This window comes from Xyrauchen texanus, chromosome 41 (genome assembly GCF_025860055.1).
Source record: "Xyrauchen texanus isolate HMW12.3.18 chromosome 41, RBS_HiC_50CHRs, whole genome shotgun sequence".
NCBI classification, from domain to species: domain Eukaryota; kingdom Metazoa; phylum Chordata; class Actinopteri; order Cypriniformes; family Catostomidae; genus Xyrauchen; species Xyrauchen texanus.
Genome location: NC_068316.1, coordinates 18,946,279 through 18,971,646, shown reverse-complemented (window position 1 = coordinate 18,971,646; position 25,368 = coordinate 18,946,279). Strand labels below are relative to the sequence as shown.

General features: G+C 40.9%; 1 protein-coding gene across 1 annotated transcript in view; it reads left to right on the top strand.

Moving 5' to 3' along the window:
• The window catches only part of LOC127634540 (docking protein 6-like), a 116,316-nt gene that overhangs the window by 67,281 nt on the left and 23,667 nt on the right, over positions 1-25,368 (top strand). Inside the window, exons 4-7 of the mRNA XM_052114143.1 lie at positions 8,406-8,525; positions 12,104-12,293; positions 13,550-13,688; positions 16,329-16,437. Coding sequence (XP_051970103.1) covers positions 8,406-8,525; positions 12,104-12,293; positions 13,550-13,688; positions 16,329-16,437 — 558 coding nt within the window. The remainder of the gene's footprint in view (positions 1-8,405; positions 8,526-12,103; positions 12,294-13,549; positions 13,689-16,328; positions 16,438-25,368) is intronic.

Below are 25,368 nucleotides of genomic sequence, written 5' to 3'. Positions count from 1 at the left end.
GGCATGCAGGGCGGTAGCGGCGCGTTCGGTAGCGCTGTAGGCCTTCGCGGTGAGCGAGGATGTTGCTCTACAGGACCGGGAAGGGAGTACAGGGCGGCCCCGCCAGGTGGTAGTGCTTCTGGGACATAAGTGGAGCACAACAGCTCTATCTACCTGGGGGATCTCCGTGTACCCATGGCGCGCTCCGCCGTCGAGGGTGGCGAGGGCGGATGAGCAGCTGGCGGTGCGACGAGTGGAGAGGGGTGCTCTCCACGAAGACGTCAGCTCATCATGCACCTCCGGGAAGAAAGGAACCGGGGGGGCGAGGCTGTGAACTTCGCCCAACGCCCAAGAACCAATCGTCCAGCCGTGATGGCTGTGGGGAGGATGGAGGGTTCCAATCCAGACCCACACTGTTGGCTGCCCGGGAAAGCATATCGGACATCTGTGCGTCGGCCTCCTCCTGGGCGTGCAAGCCCGAAGGCGGCAGCCCAGAGGAGCCCTCAGCATCAGAGCCCACGCCCTCCGATGTCGCGGCGAACTCATCTGCTTCCATCGCAAGAGGGTAGGCAGACTGGCTGTGAGGCGAGTCGCCGCCACCTCGAGCGGGGACGGGAGTCAACGAGCGTGCCGGGGCGTGGGTGGTCCGAGGGGGCATACCCGGCGGAGCTGCACCCGCTGCCATCCCTGAATCGCCTCCATCGCCAGCCGCATCGTCCTCAATCCCGTGGGAAGAAGGAGCGACGCGGGGGGCGGCTGGAGTGGCATGCTTACGGTTGTAAGCAAGCCGCGACCACAACGTTGTCATGGTCATGTTCTCGCAATGAGAACATGAACCATCCACAAACGCAGCCTCAGTGTGATCGCTGCCCAGACACACGAGACAACGCCTGTGGCCGTCGGAAGCGGAGAGTACTCTACCGCATCCAGGAACAACACAGGGGCAGAAAGTCATCTTTATAAAGACGCGTCCTTAAAAGGACGTTCAATGCCGCTGTGTTTTTGCTCTTTTAGAGGAAATTACTCTTAAATAAAATCACTCTTTTATGAATGAAAGAACTCGTGAGAGATCTTTCTTATCTGCAACTCTCGATGCGCTCAGGGGCAGGAAGTGCACAGCCGTGCAAACAGGAGAAAGCCGCTGTTGTGCGCCGTAGAATCCAACAGCATGCAGCAGAGGATAGCAGGAACTCAGTGTGTAAAACGCAGCAGTCTGCAAACACGACCATCGGCTCCGAAGAAATTTTCTGAATGAACTCCCGTATTTGCGCCGCTTAAATACCCGTATGTCCGGGGGCAGGACATGCAAATACTGGTTGCCAACTCTCATTGGCCTTTTTTCATAGTTCAGAGGTGAATATCGGCGCTCAAGAGAGACCCCTAGTGTCGCGTCTCTGACACAACGTGGAGAGAGCGACAGAAGGGGAAGGGGAGGATAGAGATTGGCTTGTAGTTTGACAGGTGAGCACCATCACACCCAGGCATTTTAGGAGCTGCAATTTAAGTGCAGGGGGAACCAACCCAGTACTAAGATAGTTAATGATTGCAGTAATATGGGGACTAATGAATGACAGACAACCTTTGAGAAGGTAGGGGGTGAGGATACTGGTTGATTAATTCATAGATATAACTTATTTTAAGATTCTAAAACTTATTGTCGACAGCAATAATCCTGGAAAATGTAGTAGACAGGAGGTTTGTAGGATAAATCTGAGAATGTACACCAGAAGAAATAGAGGCAATGGAATTGTGAATATTCTCAATCTTTTTAATAAAATAAATGAGAAATGTATTACACTGTTCAATAGAAACACAGGTAATTGCATTCATAGGTTTAAGTAATTTGTTAATTGTCTTAAACATCATTTTAGCCGAACCATCACTGATGATTTTTTAATAGTGATCCTTCCTTGCAACATTAAAATAATTATGGTAATCAATCTGGGGTGTTCAACCAATGAACAATAAGGCCAGAAAGTTTCCTTCCTTTAGCTTTCAGTGCCTGTAACTCAGTTGTATACCAGGGACAAGGTTTACTGAATCAGATAACACACTCTCTCAAAGGGGCAAGCTCATCCAATATAGCTGATAGAGCAGAGTTTTACTGATCAACAGAATTTGTAATTGGGAGCTCAGAGACAGAGGGATAAAATGGGAAAGGAAGATGCGGGAACCAGCTGAACAATCAAAATAATATTTTAATAAGAACTTAAACAAAAAGACACAAAAACATAAACACACACAGCAGCTGCTTGTGGCTCTCTCTGTCCCGAACTGCCACATCCGGCTCGGCCTTATCCCTCTACTCTGCTGATTAGCCCAATTGATGGCTGGACATGCTCATTCATGGCCCAGCCCCACCCTCCTCGTCACACTCCTCCCTCCTTTGCCTCAGGCCGGGGAATCCCCAGCATGACGTACACCCCCCTTCCCCCCTTCCGAGACCTGGGAGGGAGACAAGGAGAGGGAAAAGAGGAGAGGGAAAGGGCAAGGTGGAGCGAGAGAGAGAGAGAGAGAGAGAGGAAAAAATGTGCTTGCCGGTTCTCACACATGCCGTCGCCTGATCCTCCACCACTCCTCCTTCTTCTAGTGGACGTCAGCTGCTCCTCCCAGGGTGGACAGCAGTGAGTCCTCTGACCCCTGGTGGATGGAACGCCCCTTCGTGTTCTGGTGGCCGAAAGTGAGCCCCTCCTCCCCTCACAGATGGCAGCTGTTCCTCCGACACCTCTGCATTCTGGTGGCTGGCCCGACTGCTCATTACGGTGGACAGCAGTACATCCCTCCTCCTTCCCTGGTTTCAGCACCAGTGGGAATAAAATTGGAAAGGAGGAGGTGGGAAATGGATTAACAAAGTAATATTTTAATAGGAACTTAAACAAAAAGACACATGAACACAAACGGCAGCTGTTTTTGGCTCTCTCTCTCCCAAACTGCCACATCCGGCTTGGCCTTATCCCTCTCCTTGGCTGATTAGCCCAATCGGGGGCCGGACATGGGGATTCACGGCCTGGCCTCACCCTCCTCGTCACAATCAAAATCAATGTTCTTAGTATTACTAAAATTGATGACATGTTTTTTTAATGATCTAGTAGGTGAAACAGTCATAATAAAAGTAAGAAGCTTATGGTCTCTTATGCTCATGTTAGTGCCGTCAAGTTGTTTAATATTGACATCAACAGATCAAACCAGATCTAATATGACAGCGGAAGCCACGATCATGAGCCCCAAAAGTCTGTGAAATGTTCTAGCGTCCCACTCTGAACATTGTTAGACACTGGCATAATGATTGAAACGCGAGCTGGAGACAAGCACGCCTGCATCACATGCAAGTCCAGCTCCACTCCTATAAACTTGCCCTGGCAACAGAGCACTCTTGTCTAGGTTTACATGCAGCCTTAGATTGCTCAAATGGCTGAGAATGACACCTTGATGCTGGGCAGCCAAATTCTCAGCGTGGGCTAACACCAACCAATCATTGAGATATTTCAAAAGATGGATGCCTTGAGGCCTCTAGGGCATCAATGCTGCATCCAAGCATTTTGTGAAAATGTGTGATGCCAGTGCAAAATTTATCTTCAGCAGGGACGATGACAGAATAAACCTTTTCCCTAGTATTTTGAACAGGGAAAAGTGTATGAACATAGGAGGGAATGTTTATTTGAGAAAGCTGGTTCGCCACAATGGCCCCAGCGTTCTTTATGGGGGGATAACGTGTGGTGCTTCTGTTCGCTATGTTTTATGTACACTTGTGCTTGATGAACATTGAATTCTGTTATGCATGTCTCGAAACCTTTAGTCATGGAGACAAAGGACGAATTCGATCAGGTGATAATAAAAAGCGGTCCCTCTGAATGTATTTACAGCAGCAAACGCCAGATAAACCATCTTCCCTAGCATAGAAAGAAGAAGAATCTGTGAAAATGGAGGGAATTGAGAGCAAGCATGTTCACCACAAAGGCCCCAGCATTCTCTATGGGGGGGACAATGTGTGGTGCTTATGCTCACTGTGTGTGTTTTGTTTTGTTTTGTTTTATTTATCTAAAGTTTGACAAGGCAGGATATTGCAGCACAGAAAAAAAAGAACTGAAACACTTACTTTTCCTTTTAGTAGCACAACCTGAAATGCATCACATAATCCTGCATCATAACCATGCCATTCATAAAACATTTTAAGTGCACATAAAATAAAAGACCAATTAACTTTTCTATTGGCCAGCACAACCTGAAATGCATTAAAACATCTCAGTCAAGTCATCAAGTACCATATATGTCACTTATAAAAAGTTTTAAGAGCACAAGGAATAAAAGGAAATTCATGTCTTTTTGTTTTACTCCTGGGCAAAACATATTCCATATGTCGATGAAGTGAATAATTGGATGTTGGGGCCACAGGCAGGAAGCTATTCAATGGCGATAAACTGTCCTTGAGTATGTGGTGGCCTCATCATGCCTCTCTCTCAATGATGGGAGAGAAGAAGTCGGGATACCTGTTATTCGACAACAGCATTTTTGAACTCTCTCTAACTCATCAGAGAGTCCTTTAGGCAGTCCACCCCAAACTGGGCTGGCATACTCAAGAACTGGCCGTATAAAAGTCCAAAAGTATATTTGCATTAAAACATTGCGTGGGAGACCTGCTCTCTTTGCAAAACTAAGATAGTAGATCCTTGGACGTGAATTTGCAATTATATACTTGATGTGGGTATCCCATGACAGATCAAATGAAATTTGAACTCCAAGCAATTTAAAGGTGGAGACTCGTTTTTATTACATGACCAGAAATAAAAAGAGGAGGAGGAGGAGGGGGGAAGCTGTTATCTCTCCTGGCACTAATTACATATCCATTGTCTTGCCTCCATTAATTTCCAATGAAAATTCCTGTCCCCAATCTGCCACTGAATCCAAGGCCTTCTGTGGCCAGGTAGGGATCCCATTAGAATCTCAGTGATTGTTAGATCATCAGCATATTTCACAGGGATTACAGATGGAGGCAGACATGTATCCAAGCTGTTTGTACAGATGACAAAAAGCAGAGGGGATGAAAGTCTCCCTTGGGGAACACCAGCTGGAATTAGATAGGAGTTTGACACATGGGGACCCCACTTTACACTTTGCTCTCTATTGCTTAGATAACTCCTTACGATGAGCCAAAGGGGGTGTCTGACATGCATGTCAGCCAGAGCATGAAGCAGTTGACAGTTGTGTCAAAGGCTCAAGTAAAATTGACAAAAACAGCATGAATGTCCATTTTGGGGTTGTTATTAAGAGCTTCATGCCAGTATTGTAGAATCTGAATCAGAGCAGTGACTGTTGATCTGTTCGCCTTAAAGCCATGTTGCGATGGTGCAATCTTTGTGACTGTATCCTCCAGAATGGCATATCTGAGGATTCCTTCATATACTTTCCAACACAGCTGATTAATGATATCTGGCAGTAATCTGCTGGAAAACTGGGCTTTGCTTTTTTAGGAACAGCGTTTACCATAGCCTCCTTCCATTGTTTTGGGAAAATGTTATGGCAAATGCCTGTGTTAAAGATATCACATAACACAGGTGCCAGTTCTTCACAAAAAGTCTTTAAGACACGAGGAATGCAGTCAGGACCTGCAGCCTTTGTTGCATTCATTTTGCAGAGTCTAGCCTTAACTTGCCCAATACTCAGGGGAGGTATTCTTCCATTTGACAGCTTATTTATAACATCTTCAGAGGGAGAAGTGTGGATCACTTGATCCCACACAGAAGCTAAATGTTTAGCCAAGGTGTCACACTTATATTGCAAAATGTTATAATCCTGAGACACCACATCTCTCCTATCTCCTTCCATCCCCATTAATGCCTTCATAGATTTAAACCACTGTACACTTGTGCTTGATGAACATCGAATTCTGTTATGTATGTTTCGAGACCCTTGGTCATGGAGACAGAGGCTGAATTTGTGAAGTGTTTTTTAATGGTTATTCCCCAGCAAGCTACGGGGAGAAAACTGAACCATATTTTGGTTGTTGGACATTTGAGGCATGTACAGTGACAAACTCATCCCGATACTGACTGAAGGGCAAACGGAAGACAAACAGTTTGTACAGTATTTTTATGAGAATATGTTTATAGGGTCCAATTTCATTCACTGAATGGGGCTGATCCTTCATTAAACAGCAAGCCTGTCAGGCTCGTGTGTAGACCTATTTTTATTGTACACTGAGTTATATTATGTGTGCCCCAAGACCCTTGGTCATGGAGGCAGTATCAATACTCAAGATGAAAATATGAATTGCTCATTTGCCAGCGTAGATTATGGGGGAAACTGAGCTAGATTGGTGTACTGAAAAAGATATTAGATACTAAACTGGTCCCGGCATATAATGGGGGAACAACGTATAGTACCCGGTTAAGCCCTCATGTGCCAGTCAATGCATGATCCCCTCCGCAGTGAGCAGTTCGCTTCTAACAGGGAGGGGAGAGAAAGAAAGGCTGAGGCTGCTCCTCCATTGCCTTATTTATGTGCATTCTCCCAAAAAGACACAGAAAAAGACAGTAAGGACAAAGGGGCCAATTTGTTCCCTTTTAAAGAGGAATTCTCTCATACAGTGTTTTTAATGACGACGGCTCAAGACACGCATGGCATCTCTTTCGCTTGCTTTGTTTGTCAGAAAATGGCTGCTGAGCGAGGCCTCCGAGCATGTTCAATGAGACTTGCGCTTTTGCTCAGGGGAGGGCAACAAACATGAGGAAGAATCCGATGTCCGTTTGCACTCCAATCCTGTCAGACACAAAGCCGAAATCCCAAAGGCTCACGCACTTGGAGCTCCAAATCTGGAGTCTGTGGAACTGGAACAAGTGGGGGTAATGCCTCATGGAGAGAAATTGCGATCCTTGAAAAGCACTGCTCACGTCCTCACATGTTCGCTCACATGTTCGCCACTCAAAAGGGAGAATTAATTATCCTCTCTTCGACGTGAGTAGCTAGAAACAAACACAGGCTTAGACAAATTTGACACCCTAGGGGTGCCGCTTAAGCGCCATCAGCCAATAATTTTGTAAGATTGGATAAGGGCTTCAGACCACGTGACACTCAGGTGGTGTCCCATAGTGAATATGCAGCTCGAGATCCTACGAAAGGGAACATTAGCTAATTGCAGTTCAAATCGCAATATTTTTCAAATGAATCGCAATCTGACATTTTATCATTTGTCCACTCCTTTTAGCACTTTTGTGGTATTATTTCTGTTGCTTTGTTGCAAATAGTTGTTTGGTGTGATGTCACCATTAGGACGAATCTGTGTCCCCTGTGATCAAGTTGAACACCATCTCAGTTAGCCTTGAGCATGTGCAACTGAAGTACAGGTGTTTATGAATTTCTGTGAAGAAACCAGTTTATTTGATGACTGACCTAGAATCAGTTATAATCTTCAATATTTATGCTGTGCTATTGTATGACCTAAAAACCTTGAGTCCATTCAGTTAAAACTATTAACTAGAAACAACAACATTTAAAGGTGCACTCCTCATTAAAAAAGTTTATTTCATAAAGACATGAATTGCAATTTTGCAATATATGCAATGAAATCATGACCACTCACATTAAAATTAAGACTACAGTCATATCAGTAACCTTTAAAAACTGTTTTAGAATCACATGACCAGCCAAATAATACTCACTTAATCTCAGTAACTGTCCTGTTATTTGACACGTTCACACATTGGTTATTGTAATCATGACTGATTGTGAATATTGCATTTCTACAAAGGCATCTGAAACTTAAAATTATTGATTTTAAATTATGCTGCATCCATGCCACTAGGTGTCAGTGTAAGTCCAAGATAACATAAATACAAAAGTTACTGAGTGCACCTTTAAATAGAAAATATGAGTTCAGTCTACTTGTATCTAGTTACAATCATTGAAATTGTTAAACTAATTCCATATGATCAACAAGTTAAGTGAACTTAATCACACAAGTTTTGGAGATGCCATTACTTAATTCAATTGAGGGAACGATTTTACACAATAAATTAAGTTGAGTCAACTTATTTGGGTTTTCAGTGCATTTGGTGACTGGCATTTGTTAATTTTGGACCTGTATGTTTGCACATATGAACTTGACTATCTGTGTGACACTTTATCTGTCTGACTGTCTATTTTATCTTTCTGTCTGCCAATGTATTTACCCCTCTGTATCAGGAAAAGACAATTGATTGCTTTCAATTCTCTTGACTTCTGTTTTGGAAACATTAGTGTTCATTCATATAAATCCTGGGTTCTTCGAAGAGTAGAAAACATCCATCAATAATTTACTGTTCATGAAGTGCTTGTTTCTTTGGATTAGTGCTAAATCGATTAAATGTGTTTTCCTCTGGCTTCCTGTTTGCTCTCCAGACAAACTGTATGTTTGTATGTAAACCTGATGATATGGATGTGTGTGTTTACAGAGCTGGATGCTGAGGAGTGGTGGAAGTTATTGTGTTTGGAGTGCCTGGGTAGCAGACTTAATGACATCAGCCTGGGAGAACCGGACTTGTTAGCAGCAGGCGTGCAGAGGGAACAGAACGGTCAGTATCCAATTAAAGACTGACTTTTGGGTGATTTTTCCTCTTGTACTCCCTAAATGATTCTATTTCAGGGACAAAATGTGTTTGTTAAACACAGTCCCTCCAGGTCTGTTCTCATGTTTATAAATGATCTGCTCGGCCAAGGTTCTTCACTAAGCACTAAAGGGCACTGCCTTGCATCAGAGCATCAGCCCATAATGAAGCTTGTCATAGAGATGAATGAGATTAAGGCGCTGAAGAAAAGCAGGATTAATGTGCAGTGCACTTGTGCAAAAAACAATTAATAGAATGAGTGACAATATTCTGTTGGTGTTGTCTTCGAGAATGAATGAGGACATTTGTTACCAAATGGTTAAATTTCTTAAATGTATTAGTTCTCAATTTGTTTTGCTTCAGGAATTAGATTTGACATGGGTCATCAAGTGGCAACCCAGCTAGCACAATACCAAAATTGGAATACACTTTACAATAAGGTTCTATTTGTTATTAATAAATCTATCAGCATTAATAAAATACATTAGGTGTCATGAACAAAAAAACATTAAACAATATTTTTTAACAGGGTTATTAATCTTGGTTCATGTTAATTTATAAAAACACAATTGTTCATTGTTAGTTTGTGTTAGTTCATAATGCATTAGCTAATGTTAACATATACAATTTTTATTAAAAAATGTTTTAGTATATGACATTAATATTAACCAAGAATAAGCAGCCAATATTTCACCACAGAAAACACATTGTGGTCAGCACAAATCAAATTTAAAGGGATACTCACCCAAAAATGAAAATTCTCTCATCATTTACTCATCCACATGCCATCCCTGATGTGTAAGACTTTCTTCTTCTGAACACAAACTAAGATTTTTAGAAAATGATCTCAGCTCTGTACTGTAGGTCCATACAATGCAAGTGAATGGTGACCAGAAATTTGAAGTTCCAAAAAGCATATAAAGACAGCATAAAATGAATCCATACAACAGTGGTTAAATCAATACCTTCAGAAGAGAAATCCATACCTTCAGAAGAGATATGATAGGTGTGGATGAGAAACAGATCAATATTTAAGTCATTTTTTTACTATAAATCTCCACTTCAACATTCTTCTTCATATGTATTTGGCGAATCACATTCTTTGTGCATATCACCACCCACTGGGCAGAGAGGAGAATTTATAGTAAAACAGGACTGACCTATTGAACTATTTTATCGCTTCTGAATATATGGATTGGACATACTTTGATTGTACATACAGAGATTTTCTTCTCCCTTTTAAAGTTTGACAAGCTTATTTATGTTAACTATGCACAATTGCGCATTTTATTATTTGCATTTAGCATGTATTTCCCTGCTGTCAGTGACCCTATCAGATTAGAGCTGCAGTCGGTTTTTGGGTCACAATCCACCAGTTGAGAACCACTACTTTTTAAAGCAACTGCATCTTCTCCAAGATTGTTGTAGTCTGAGCTGGTCTTGGACAGGAGTTTAAGCCTGTCCTTGTTTGTGTGAGTGTTTGTGGGTGTATTTTTTAAACACAATTTAGAAAATCAATACTAGTTAATCTCAGAGTTCTGTTTAACCATTCAAGCACTAAGCAATGGCAGGCACTCTACAGAGCGATCATAATTTTTTTTTTTATTAAAATCAAATGACAGGAAAATGTTGATTTGTTTTCATAACGAGTGTGTATGATTATATCAGCTGGAGGTCAGCAAAATGATGGTTTTGCCACTGACAGCTGAGGAATTAAGCGCAGAGAATTTGCCATTTGCGCTTCAATTAAACCCCTCAAACAGCGCGCTCCGATAATTAAATCAGAGTTAATTTTCACAATCCCTAAAATAGCCCACACATTACATTGCCTCATTCTCTAGAGAGACACATAGTTTATTTTGGAGCATTAGGTATAATTAGGCACTATTAATTTGTGTTATTTGTGCACCCCTGTCTTTTTGGAGCTAATTGAGATGGTGTGGTTACTCCAGCAATGTTTGTCTGCAAAAACACTCGCCATAATTTTTTCCCACTGCGACTCTTATGGCAAAACTCTTTTGACTTTTGTGCATGAGCCACATCTGAAAGAAGGGAAATAGTGTGACAGAAAAATAATAATCATTTTATTTTAATGGTCTACAGATCTCCAGATGTACCCTCTAATTTCCTGTCATCTTTAGGCAGAGACAAATCTTTCAGCTGCCCAGATAAATGCTGCATTTACCAAAGCGCCATTTATATCTGTGTAAATGTGATAGATAAGAGGACTAAACTTCCAGAGTGGTTGCCCATTTGTAAAGCAAATTTAATTATTATTAGAAGAAATGTCAATCAAACAACAGTCGCTGACCTTTTTAGGTTTGTTAAAGAAACTGTTTACCCTATTAAAAACAAATTTCTTTCACATGAGATGTCAGAACAATTTCCCTGAATTTATGTTGGTTTGGCAACAGAGATTACCATTTGGCAACTCCTATTACCATTTACAGCAGGGGTGCCCACACTTTTTTGCCTGATGATCTACTTTTAAATGACCAACTCAATAAGATCTACCAACTTAAAAAACACTGCTTGTTGGGACTACTGCATGTATCCCTACATGGAATTCATCTTCTATTTAAGAAAACAATATATAATAATATTCAATGTTGATATCATTCAGTTTAAAACTAAACCCAAAACTCCTACAGCACAATAGAATACAATAGCCAGGGCATTTAACTTATTCTGATGACTTGCACTGAATGGAATCAGACAGTTTTGCATAATCCGGGCAGTATCATCGCAATTTCGCGCTCTGTTCTCAGAAGCCCTTGGAAAGCGAGTATGCGCAAACCTAGTTGTTATGGCAACTGAATAAACAAAAATCTCGCCTGGTCAATATTTCCTCGTCAAGTGCAAGTCAGACAGAAACTAAAATAAGGAAAGGCATTATATTTATTTTTATTAAAATTTAACGAAAGTACATTTCAATTTTGTGCGATCTACCAGCATTGCCTTTGCGATCGACTGGTAGATCGCGATCTTCGTATTGGGCACCCCTGATTTACAGTATTTACCTCATTTGGCCCCTGAGATTTTGAGTCAATATGAAAGTACAATTTTCTTTTTTAATGCACAATCCTGATGAAATTGTGCAAAATTCATTACTGCATGTTATTCCAAATAAAAAATAAAAGTTAATCCTTTATCAAATTGTAAAAACATAGTACACTTCAGAAACAAATTTAGTTTTTGGTTGATATCAAAAATCCCTCTTATTTTTCATCTTCTCGAACCACCTGGCTCCATTTTGGTATGTAGTGCCCACTTTTCACAATCCAATTTTTATTCCTGATGGATAAATCAAGTCTTGTGCTACTTTTTGTTTCACTATGAAAAATTGTACATTATGTATGTAAAATGGGTTGTGAATGCCATTTCATGTTTATTGTAGTGTTAGCCTTTCAATAAATATACTATACCTTTTCACAACATCTTGGTATGTCGTCATTTTTATTTTATTTCATTTAGAATATGCATTTCAAATTCCTGTTTTAGAAACCCTGGTCTACAGCACTTAACTCTTAATTATTATATTCTAGAGAGATTTAACGTTTACTTGATGCCGACCCCAAACCTGGACATCTACGGAGAGTGCACAATGCAGATCACCCATGAGAACATCTACCTATGGGACATCCACAATGCCAGAGTCAAGCTGGTCATGTGGCCGCTCAACTCCCTGAGGAGATACGGCAGAGACTCAACATGGTTCACGTTTGAGTCTGGGAGGTGCGTGAACTTCGCTTGACTCTAGTTTGGAGTGCCTTTGTCCGACAAGATGTTTTCATCCTAAATCCAATATTCCTGATGCTGCTGCTCTGAGTATTGATGAGCTGATTCAGGAAGGTGCTCAACATTTAACATAGGCTTCAATTTCACTTCTGGCAGCCCTTAAAGTGTTCTATTATTTTTCCGCCCATTATATTTACATTTAGTCATTTAGCAGACGCTTTTATTCAAAGCCAAGCTCTCAAGTGGTGGCTGGAGTAGTATAGGTGTTAGCACAGAAGAAAGAGACTGAAGTGTTTTTTTTTTTTTTTGTGTGTAATGTAAGTGCAAGTTAAGTTTAATAGTATGTGCAATTAGTGTGGATTGGTTAAGTGCTCATGGAACAGATGTGTTTTCAGCTGGTTCTTGAATGTTGAGATGGTATCAGCAGATCGTGTGGTTGTTGGCAGCTCATTCCACCACAGTGAAACAGAGAAAGTGAAAGATTGTGAAATAGACTTTGAGTCTTTTTGTGATGGGACCACCAGGCGCTGCTCATTCATAGATCGCAGAGACCAGAGTCAAAGCCTTGAATTTGATGTGGCCAGTGAAGTGAAATGAAGAGTGGGGTGACATGAGCCCTTTTTGGCTGATTGAAGACCAGATGCACTGCTGCATTCTGGACCAGCAGCAGTGGCTTAATTGTGTTCGCTGGGAGGCCAGCCAACAAGGAATTACAGTAGTCCAGTCTTGAAATGACCAGAGCTTGATCCAGGAGCTGTGCAGCATATTCAGATAGAAATGTAAGCACATCATAGTTCTAGCAGGAAGATTCACAGCTGTACATGATTTGCACCATTGGCTAGGTTACACCTGTCAGCTATCGCTTTATAAGCCTGCTCACAATCTTTCACATTGCTGTTTCAGTGTGCCAACATGGCAACCTCCTTCACCCCACCGCCACCAGTTGAGTCCTGTCCAGCACGGTGGTAGACTCCTCGCCCCCTGCCTCCTATCTCTGGCAGGATATTATGGTTCCGAGTACAACTTCTTCGGACTGCCATATGGGGCTACGCCAAAGATAGACATAAAATTTAAGTTTTTTATATTCATCAAATAAATTTCATGTGAATTTTTACTCAAGTCTGCGATTTTCTTCCTGATAGAAAAGGTCTGATTTTCCTGATGTTGTATTACAACAAGAGTGCGATTGTGAGTGACTGAAACCGGTAGAACAATGATTGTTCCATTGATGTGGGTATGCTGTACTCTTACAGGATGTGCGATACAGGTGAGGGCTTGTTTACATTCCAGACCAGAGAAGGGGAGATGATTTATCAGAGAGTTCATTCTGCTACACTGTCCATTGCCGAGCAACATGAACGCATGATGATAGAAATGGAGAAGAGCTCACAGGTACGGTAAAACTACACATCCCAAAATTCCACACTTGCAACTTCCTCTTTCCGATATTCCAAATGGGCTATTTTCAGAAAGGAGTACTAGCTTACTACTTACTGAACGCTGTGTATGTAGAAACTCCCTATCGTTTTTTATTTCAATATTAAGTGAAATATTAGGCTTAATTCCACATTCCAAAAATGTCCAGCCTAATCTCATAAAAAATACGTGACTGTGGCGACATGTTTGCAAAATGACATTGCGTGGTTCCTTAAACATATTGTGGCAGAGCCAAGGTAATATGTCCACTGTGTGGCGCTAAAAGCGAGTTAAATGTTCTCTCAAATATAAAAGGTTTTGAAGGTTAATACTCTAACAAGTTTTAAACAGTGGTGGAAAAAGTACAACATTTCCATACGTCAGTAAAAGTACAGATACCACACAAATGTATTAAGAAAAATGTAAATTCATCCATTAAAATACTATTTAAGTAAAAGTTAAAAAAATACCTGGTTTTGAAAAATGAAGTGTTTATCTGTCATTTCACTGGTGATTTGTGTGAAATTGAATAAAAGTAATTGTTGTTGTAGTGTCACTAGTGTTTATTTCACCAGAAAACAGCCCCAATATGTACAATGAGCAACATAAATATTATTTTGCATAAATGTAGGTTGAATGTTAACCACATTGTTTTTGCATGACCTCATCTTGTTGCATGTGAGTCATGTTATAAGGAAAAAAGATGGTTATATTAACAATATTTTTAACAGAGCTGTCAGAATAATCGCATGTGATTTCATTAAAAAAGTTTAACAGGTTATTTTTTCTTAATCGCAATTAACGCATTTAACTTTAATACAGCATTAACACATGTGTGACTGGCAGAACCTTTGTAATGTGTCCACCCGGAGTCATTACATTGATGCACACAAACAGGCAGCCCCATTGACATTCTATGGGCGGTGGTTGTTATCTTAGTAAATAAAAGAATCTCTGACAGCACTTCCCTGTCAGTGAAAAAATTATGGAGAAAGGAGCTCTTAGCACTGTATGATGTACAAAACAAGCACAGATGGGACTTGTAAGGTGCATTTTAATTAACATAGAAGCATCTCAATTATTAACTATCACCAAAATGCTGAATGAGACGTTTTTGTCTGGAAGCGCTTTTCATGGTGGGTTCAAAGCGGCTCTGACACGAATCATGAACGCAGCTTCATGATTTCTGTAAAAAAGCAGGTAGTCACAGTCTACTGGCAGATTCATATTGTGGAGGAGGACAGTTTAAGAGATTTAATGCCCACTACAATGAAAATGCAATCTATGGGCAAACTAGTTCTTTCAATTACTCAAATTTCCACACAACGTTTAATGTTACTCGAATTGGTGATATTTTAGTGCTTTTCTTGTGGAAGGCACTCTCAAAAAAATTATGAGCTTAATCGCGGTTAAAAAAAAAGATCGACTAACAGCACTAATTTTTATAAAAATAATTATATCATTTTTTTTATTTTTGCTGTCCAATCAAATAATGTTTAAAAAAATGTGGTTTTAATTACATCCATTTAATTTATCAAACTGGAAATGAAAGGTCAAGTCAAGTGCCTTTCACTGTCTAATACAGTGGTCTGTACAGTGTTCTCTGCTCTATACTGCTTATTTTGGCAAATTTATTCTATATACTTTCAGGATCTTTTCAGACAGTTGGTGTTATAAGATTAGTTACAATCTAACATGCCTTGAAATATGATCTTGCTAGTTCCTGTAGCTCAACTGGAAGAGCACAGCACAAGCAATGCCAAGGTCATGGGTTCAATTCCCAGGGAACACATCTTGACATACTGAAAACATTTATACCTTGAGGGATTTATATGTCACTTTGGATAAAGAGCATCTGCTGAATGAATAAATGTAGATGCAAACCTTGCCAATTTTATAATTAACTTATCATTAAAATTACCGGTAAATTTCAGACCAAAATGGCTTTCTCAATAACCTTTCTGAACCTATTGAAGTCGATGAATCGTTCAGCTGCCTGGTATGTATGATCTTTTCAGCACCATTTAAATTGTGTTACTGGATCACTGGCAGTGATTATGTTTCTGTAATCTCTAAGGCCTTTAGTGGAAGCTGATGAGACTTGACCATATGGTCCTCCTCTCAGATCTTGCATACAGACCCACAGCCAAAAATGCTTCTTGCACTAAAAAACAGTTCTGCTCTTAAATTTACATACTGCTGACAGAATCAGCAAGATCATATTTTAAAAATAATTAGATTTAGTACTGCCCAGATTACAATTTTTACATATATTCCATATATAAGACAAAATAACTGAGAAAAAAACCTAAAATGATCCTACAAATGATCTAATTTATATATATATATATAAAAAAAGGAGATAAACATCTGCATGCAAAGTCTCATTTGTTTGAATTTACAAAGTGTCTTTAAATACTGTGATAAATGATACTCTTTCTTTCTTTTAAAAGGCTTGTAATGACTTCACAGCCAGCTGTCAACTTTAATGATCAAAACGGATAATGGAGGGTTGTTGGGCTCTGTCTTTGAAATCCTCTCAATGTAAGCCTTTTTTGAGTAATTTGACTGGAATATAACCAATGTAACCCAATGATTTTCTGCTCTGCCTCACAGACTCTTTCAAACGAGAGCACATTAACAAAGTCGATATCTTTTCCGCGAAGCGCTTACTGGCATCACATCACGCGTCAGAACAGCGTGGGAGACATCTGCAATTACCAAGGTAAGATAGAGCTCCTTCCCACTCCGCAGCTCAGTGAAAACACTATCTTTAAATGTCCACAGTACTTATGAGGGTGACAATTTCATTTTTAGATTCACTGAGTACATGTATAAACTGGTGAGCAACACTGATCCAGTTACTTGGATAAAACATTGATGTCTAGTAAATCAATCTAGTGATCTAAATTGAGTAAAGCTATAACATTGTGACACATTTGTTGTGCATATTCCAGCATTATAAACGTATCCTGCTTTTCAATTTTCCAGAGTGAAAAGTGTTTTTGAAGAAGGTTTGAACATGACACTGCATCAGTCTAACTTGAAGTCAGACTGGTGGATTTAATTCAATACTTAAGTGAACATAAATTAAGCACTGAAGGTTTCCATAGTGATTTTATATTATGAGTAATGCTGTGTTCTGCTTGGGGAGTTGATTTGCATAAAGTAGCTGATTAGTATGTATTTATCTAATTAAAGCAATTGTGTCAGAGAAAACCTTACCGTATTTACGCTTTAATTATTTGCCAACAAGTAAAGTCATACTGCAGCTCTCTCTTATATCTGCTTTATCATTCTTAAAGGAACAGTTTACCCAAAATGACCCAAAAATGTCAGTTCTGTCATCATTTACTCACCTACATGTCATCAAAACCTGTATGACTTTCTCTCTTCTGTGGAACAAAAAATTAGGACTTTAGCAGAATGTTCATGATGCTCTACCATATAATGAAAGTGAATGGTGACCAGGGGCTGTCAAATTCCAAATAAATAAATAAATAACACCATAAAAGTAGCCCACATGACTTGTGCAGTATTTTCCAAGTTTTTGAGATTGCTTATTCACTGAAAATCTTGCTTGACATTTGTGGTCACCATTCACTTTCATTGCATTGCAAGGGCTATCATGGACAAACTGCTATAAGTTGTCCATGTTTTGTGTTTAATGGAAGATGGGAAGTTATATGGGTTTGGAACAACGTGAGGGTGAGTAAATGGTGGCAAAATATACATTTGTGGGTGAACTATTCCTTTAAATGTGGTTAATTTTGTGTTGCTTAAGTACAAACCCTCATTGTCCATGTAGTGTCTCATGTTCTACATTTACTTGCGCTTTCAATAGCATATTCATGTATGAAAATACATTTTGCCTCTACTTCATGTTCTATATGTGGGACATTGATTTTTTTTCAGTTTTCATTGCCCTTTTTTAGCTAATGTTTTGAGCGTTGGATGGAAGGGTGTATTAACTGAGAGGGTCCATGTGATACAGATACACACACCATTAGGGGAGTGATGTGTTCATCTGCAAGGAAAGAGATAATCTGTCTGCTTCGAGATAACTGGATGCGACATGGGTTGCATTCAAAGGAGTTATTCAGAGCAAAATGTCCAAGCTGCGCTTCTCCATATAATAAAAGTGAATAGTGACCATGGCAATACTTTCAGTGGTTTAGGAAACCATAATAAAATGAGTCCATATGGCTCATGCTCTATTTTTACAAGATTAACAGGAAGACAGCCTAAGTCACCATTCAGTTACCTTGCATCTTTTTTTCCATACAATGAAAGTGAATGGTGACCATGGCTGTCAAGCAAGATGCTCAGTGAATAACAACCACAAAAAAAGTATTTCATAAGACTTCTGCACTTTTTTCCAAGTCTTGGCAGAATGGCAGCCTCAGTCACCATTCACTTCCACTGCAACTTTTTTTTTCTTCAATAAAAGCACATGGTGACCATGGATGTCAAGCAAGTGTCCATTGCAAAATTTTCAGCAAATAACAGCCATAATAAACATAGTCCATTTGAATCATGCCGAATGACAGTCTCAGTCACCATTCACATCCATTTTAACTTTTCCATACAACCAAAGTGAATAAGGACTGAAGCTGCTCAACATTTCCTTTTGTGTTCCACAGAAAAAAGTAAATCACATGGGTTTTGACAACATGAGGGGGAGTGATAATAACATAATTTGCAAGAGCACTTTGCGGGGCACAATCAGGCAATTGGATGTTTTGTCAAGCTGTCAAAACATTTCATATGCAAATAATCTGTATGTTTTTACAAAATACAAGCAGCATGTTTGAAGATATGAGCACATCAGTAATTGCACATGCAAAAGTTATTGGCCATTATAACACAATATTTGCATCCGTAATCAGTGAAATAATGTTTCGAGGCAGGTACAGCTGCTGATGTATCTGCATCTGAAGCAGCCAGCCTTAAAACCTCTATCTCATTCATCATTGTGGCATTCCCATTGTTGAGATGTTACCCTCTGATATAGTGAATGCTCCCCCTCCTCATCAGCTTCCCTCAGAAATACAAATTCAGCAGAACGCTCCTTTTTTTGCAATGAATAAATTGAGTTCATCACCATGTTGAAGGACGATGTCTTTGGGTTTTGAAGAGTCAATGAGAGCGTGTGCTTCAGTGAGAGGAAAATTGAAAATATTACAAAGATATTTGCAGTGCAATAGCTCACTCTTTACAAATTGTGCTAAATAGAGGACTTTACCACCTGCGGTATATAGAGTATAAGATTTTTTTTTTAAATTTACAATAATATACAGTTCATGACATGAATGTAAACATACTTTCTCTTGATCTTAAAGCATTTTTAAGGCCTTTACTTAATTGAGTTGGACTGCAGATTCAAGGAAATGCAGCCAACAAGTTACCAGCATTTTGGACACCTTCAATACTGTTTAAAAAGCATCCCAGGACATTTCACCGTAAAGTTGGTTGAGAGCATGCCCAGGTTGTTTAGAGCTGAAATCTAAAAATATAAATCTAAAAGTAGCTAAAATGTAATTGTCCTGTTGTTTTTCTTGTCGTTTCATAATTCCCATTCTTCAATTTGTGCGATTTTGTAGTTTTGATTTACTATTATTCTAAAATGTGTAAAATAGTAATAACAAATAATGTGCATGTGTTTCCAAAGAATGTGTCAATTATTAATTAGTAAGGCATCAAAAGTGTTTTTCCCTTATATTGATGTATGAGAATTAATATATGAATCAACCAACATATAAATATGCACTCTTTAATAGATTAATCTGCAGACAAATACAAGTTGTTTGTTTTGCCAGTTACTATCCACATCTGGCAAGAAAGAACACGTCTCCTTCCCAGTTTATAAATTAAAAATAATATCTGGAACGTGTAATGCTGATACTCATTCAGTCAGAGCTCAAGTGACAGGTAGAAAAGAGGCTCCAAACAGGCACAATATAAATTTGCAGTCAGCAGGAATGGATTTGCTGACTCATATTCATGTTATAAATGGATCATTCCCATTAAACCCTCCTTCCTCCTCCCCCCTAGACTCCAAATACAATTAATAAATACTTCCTGACACACATAGCTTTTGTAGTATATGGTATATTGTCTGTTTATTTTCACCTAATATCAGCTATTATGAAGAGGAAGCATTGCACTCACCCAAACTGAACTAGAAAAAGTGCAAGAAAAAAACAGGACATATAGAATGAAAGTAGAATACAATTAGGAGATAGATTTGTGAAAGTGGAGTGTGTACAGCATACTTACCTGTCTATAAGGGCTCGACAATATAGCTACAAATTATATCTTACAATTTCTTTGGTCTTTGTAGACATTTAGTGCAAGAAAATATTACAAAAATCTTTCATACATAAAATTCATACAGTTTTTCAATACATGAATTCAAGAAATAATTTTATTTTCATAATTCAGTAATTTTTGTATATTTGCACAATATAACAAGGCATGCAAATGTTAAGATGCATTTTCATTTTTACTAACACATTTTAATATATGACAAATGCCACACAGTATTTGAGTTATAATGCGAAGGAATAGTTGAATAAGTTTTGAATTGATTAATTTAAGTGGACCGTTTGAACCTACTTGGAATAAATTTAACTTAGCATCTCAGAGATGCTATTAAACACTAATAGCATGCTCTTTAGGAAACTTAATGGTTAATAAATAAAAAGTGCATTTAAATCACTGCAACGTTTACAATGCTGCTTAATTTTATATCATCAGCAAAATCATTGCAAATATATTGTAGCTAAATATTTAATGTATCACCCAGCTCTTATGTCTGTGTAGGTAACCATTTATCATAAAAGAAAAACAAACAAAAATAATTATCTGGCTCTTGCAAGTGTTAAGTCCCTAGAGAAAATATTATCTATTAAAAATGAAAACATTGGTGTAAATTGTATTTTCCTATACATATATATTATATTTTTACTATCATGTATGATTTTCCATACTACATTTCTAAGCTGTGTAGCACTCAATTACACCATGTTAGAAAAGATTCACATGTGTCATAATTATACAGCATAAATACTCAGACAAAGCACAAATGTAACAATGAACTGTAGAGTGGAAGAGAGAGATTCATACTGTATGACACATTTATTGACACACACAAGGGTTCCTATAATTTCTCCAAGACACCTGTGCTCACTCAAAGTTGTTTTGGTTCGAGCTGAGTGAGGCAACTTTCAGTCCATATACAGACTCAAAAAAGTCTGTCTTCGCATACTTTGCAATCTTGCTAATCTGAAATCAATACACAGCAGACTCAATCCGCCTGCCTTCATACCAGTTAACACGTTCCAAGCTGCTCCGACCACGCAACATTGATATAAAGAGACTTATTTTCGTACTACCGTAATTTCCGGACTATTTAGCCGTTTTTTTCCCACGCTTTGAACCTCGCGGCTTATACAATGACGCGGCTAATATATGGATTTTTCCCGCTTTCAAATTTTATATATATATTTAAAAAAAATTAAAAAAAACTTTGTGACGTGCTCAGTTCCCTTCCGAGGGAACTCGCACTGCGTCGTTGAAAACGACTCTTTGGGGAACGCTCCTTAGCGTGCGCCTCTGAAGTATGAATGAAACTATTCCAATCTTGATTGGTGTTGCGTCATGACGTAACATGTGACGGCATAACCGGATGCATAAAAGTGACGCCGGCACACATACACATCAGCTTTCGCTCTTCAGCAAGCGCTCTATGTTGAAATTGTTTGTCTTATTTGGTGTTGTTTGTCTGATTTAAAAATATTAGGGCCACCGAACAGTTCAAGAAGTGCGTGCACCCCTGCCCTCGCTTCATTACGGGTAGGGACACGCGACGCTTTATGTGTGAACTGTTTGGGAGCGCTAGCACTGCACAGGCAGCTCTCGAGGGATCTGCCTGTGAAAGTTGTGAAGCACTACCCATGAGAGTGCTGCGCCCCGGTTGGCGTGCTTTGATGAGCACGGTCAGGCTCGCGTTCCCCACGGTTTTGGTCCCGCGTCTGTTGAGGGACTTCATCCAGAGGTGGTGAAGTTGATATGGGACAAATTTGGACCATCAGAAGTGGATCTGTTCGCCTCGAGAGACGCCCCACTGTCCACTTTGGTTCTCCCTCTCACATCCAGCCCCACTGGGGTTGGACGCCATGGTACAGGCTTGGCCGAGGCTTCGCCTGCACGCATTTCCCCGATCGCTCTGCTCCCGGAGTCCTGGAAAGGGTCCGCCAAGAGGGCATCAGTCTACTTCTGGTTGCCCCATGTGGCCGGCCCGAGTATGGTTCTCAGACATAATTTCACTCCTGATAGCTCCGCCATGGCAGATTCCTCTGAGGAGGGATCTGTTGTCTCAGGCGGGGGGCACAGTCTTCCACCCTCGTCCAGAGCTGTGGAAACTGTGGGTCTGGCCCCTGAGGGGTTCAGTACCTAAATGCTGGTCTATCAGCCGGGGTGGTTGAAACCATACTTAGCTCTAGGGCTCCGTCTACTAGGAGATTATATGGCCTCAAGTGGAATGTGTTCTCCACTTGGTGTAGAGAACATGAAGTAGATCCAGTTAACTGCCCGGTGGCTTCAGTTCTGGAGTTTCTTCAAGATCGCTTTCTATGGTCTCTCCCTTCCACACTCAAGGTGTACGTGGCTGCCATTTCGGGCGCTCCATGCACCACTGAGTGATGGGCCTCTGGGAGGCACCAGCTGGTCATTCGCTTTCTCCGTGGTACATGGAGGATGAGACCGACAACCAGGTCCAGGGTTCCTGCCTGGGACCTGGCGGTGGTTCTCGGCGGTTATCCCTGGCCCCTTCGAACCCCTTCAGTCGGCTTCGCCCAAGGACCTGACGCTCAAGATGGCTTTTCTCTTAGCTATTACCTCTCTAAAGAGGGTGGGTGATCTTCAAGCCCTGGCAGTGACGCCAGCTTGCTTGGAGTTTGCCCCTGGCGGAGTTAAAGCCATTTTACACCCGAGACCTGGCTATGTGCCTAAGGTGCCGCCTAACACGCACGGCTCCACGGTCCTGCAGGCTTTTCATCCTCCACCTCATGTGTCGGCAGAAGAAGAGAGGCTCCATTTGCTCTGCCCTGTCAGAGCTTTGAGCTGCTACCTCGAGAGGTCCTCTTCTTGGAGGAGGTCGGACCAACTGTTAGTGTGTTTTGGGTCACCTAAGAAGGGGCTCCCTGCCTCGAAACAAACCATTAGTAATTGGATTGTTCAGGCTATTATCTCGCCTACAAGGTGCTAATTTGCCTTCACCTTTGGCCGTGAGGGCTCATTCAACTAGAGGCATGGCGTCCTCTAGGGCTCTCTTATCGGGAGTACCCCTCCAGGAGATCTGTGAGGCAGCCGGTTGGGCTACCCCAAGACACTTTCATCAGGTTTTACAGTCTGCACCTCCCTAGTACGCCTGGCGACGTGTGCTCTCGCCCTAGCTGAGTGCCTGAGTTCAGTTTCACCCTAGGGCAGGCCTTTTTCGCGCGTGGCCTAGTGGGCATTCGTTCCCCAAAGAGTCGCTTAACGACGCAGCGCGAGTTCCCTCGAAGGGAACGCCTCGGGTTATGACTATAACCCTTGTTCCCTGAGAGGGAGCGAGACACTGCGTCGTCCTGCCACGCCCTCAAGGCCTGAGAGCGGCTTGCTTCATCGCTAGGCTAATGTGTATGTGTGCCGGCGTCACTTTTATGCATCCGGTTATGCCGTCACATGTTACGTCATGACGCAACACCAATCAAGATTGGAATAGTTTCATTCATACTTCAGAGGCGCACGCTAAGGAGCGTTCCCCAAAGAGTCGTTTTCAACGACGCAGTGTCTCGTTCCCTTCTCAGGGAACAAGGGTTATAGTCATAACCCGAGACGTTTTTTGGCGGCGTGAAGCTTTCATTAGACCAATTGAAATTGCCGTACGGGTTAAGGTCAAAACAACTTTTTTTGTTTACTGTTTAGATTAAATAGAGCGCGCTCAAACTTCCCATCATTCTTATTACGGTAGTAATTTTGTCACCCTCACCATGGCAAAGACACGGAGAAATGCATATGATGCAGCTTTCAAGTTGAAGGCGATTGATCTGGCTGTTGAAAAGGAAATAGAGCTGCTGCACGGGAGCTTGATCTTAATGTGTCGATGATAAGACGTTGGAAACAGCAGCGTGAGGAATTGACTCAGTGCAAAAAGACAACTAAATCTGAGGCTATTCAACTCCGACACCGAAGGAGATGACTTCAGTGGTTTCAGTGCACAGGACGAGGAAGATAGTGACCAATGACTTTCTTGGTAGGCTACTGTTTACTGCAAATGTTTTATTACAAGCCGTGTGTGGCAGCGGGGCGTGGTCAAGCGCCCGTCCGGAGAGAAAAGCTGTAAGGCGCTTACACCTGCGCTAAATTATGTCTAACACCGGTGTCTAATTTCAAGTGCCCTGCTTCACGTGTCCTTCTTGGGAAAACTGTCACACGGGCACCAGTGTGACAGTTTTCAGCAGGGCACTTGACGTTCCAGGTAAGGCTTAAGGCCACAGCAATGTTTACAATCAATTTTATAAAGTTTCTCAATTCTTCTATGCGGCAACACTAGACTGACGTGTGTCACTCTCTCAGCTCTGTGGCTGCTGCCTTTTTATGCCGCTCTCCCCATGCTTACTGAAATTAGACACCGGTGTTAGACATAATTTAGCTCAGGTGTAAGCGCCCTTACCGCTTTTCTCACCCGGACGGGCGCTTGACCACGCCCCCGCTGCCACACCGTGTTTCGTTAAAGCCTATTCATTTTTGTTACAAGGTGTGTTTCGTTAAAGCCTGAGTACCGGTAGGCACCTGCGGCTTATAGACAGGTGCGGCTTATTTATGTTCAAAATAATATTTTATTTAAAAATCAGTGGGTGCGGCTTATATTCAGGTGCGCTCAATAGTCCGGAAATTACGGTATATAGACAGACTCACACACTGGCGTTTCAGGTCTTGGGAACACTCTAGAGTGGTTTGATAAGCCTAATTGTTCCCATGCGTGTCCTTTTGGCCACCTGCAACGTGCTTTTCTAACGATTGGTCCACTTCGGTTTCCTACTGATGATTGTGTGTGTGTGTGTGTGTGTGTTGAAAAATATAACTGGATGTGCTTTACAAAGAAGTGTTTTTTCTGTTGCTTTTATAGATAAATAACAGCTACAGTCAATTGCAATTTAAGTTATTAAACAGTGTTCCTATCCTGATAATAGTTAAATTATTAATGAAAAAAACACAAAAAAGTGACAGCTGTGGTCTAACCCGGAGCCCTGGCACTGCTGGAGTTGTCTTGCACACAACAAATATGCTTGTTTACCAGCCCAGCAGAAAATACCTTTTTATGTCCTACCCAGCTAAAATCAGGCCCAAACTTTGAGCAACATATCTTAGTGTAATGGCCTTTTTTTAAAGACTGGCTTGTTTCAACCAAGATACGGCTTGATGAAAAGGTTTGTTTGGCCTCTGCCATATCACAGAAACTAATGAAGAAGAATCGAGAGGATGTCACTTTGTTTTCTTCTTTGGTCATTGTTAGCTTGTGCTCCTGTGGTGGAAACTGATGGTGTTAACCAACTGGCTATTTGCAGTTGAGATTGGGGAGTCAAACACAGCGGCACTTCTGTCAGTG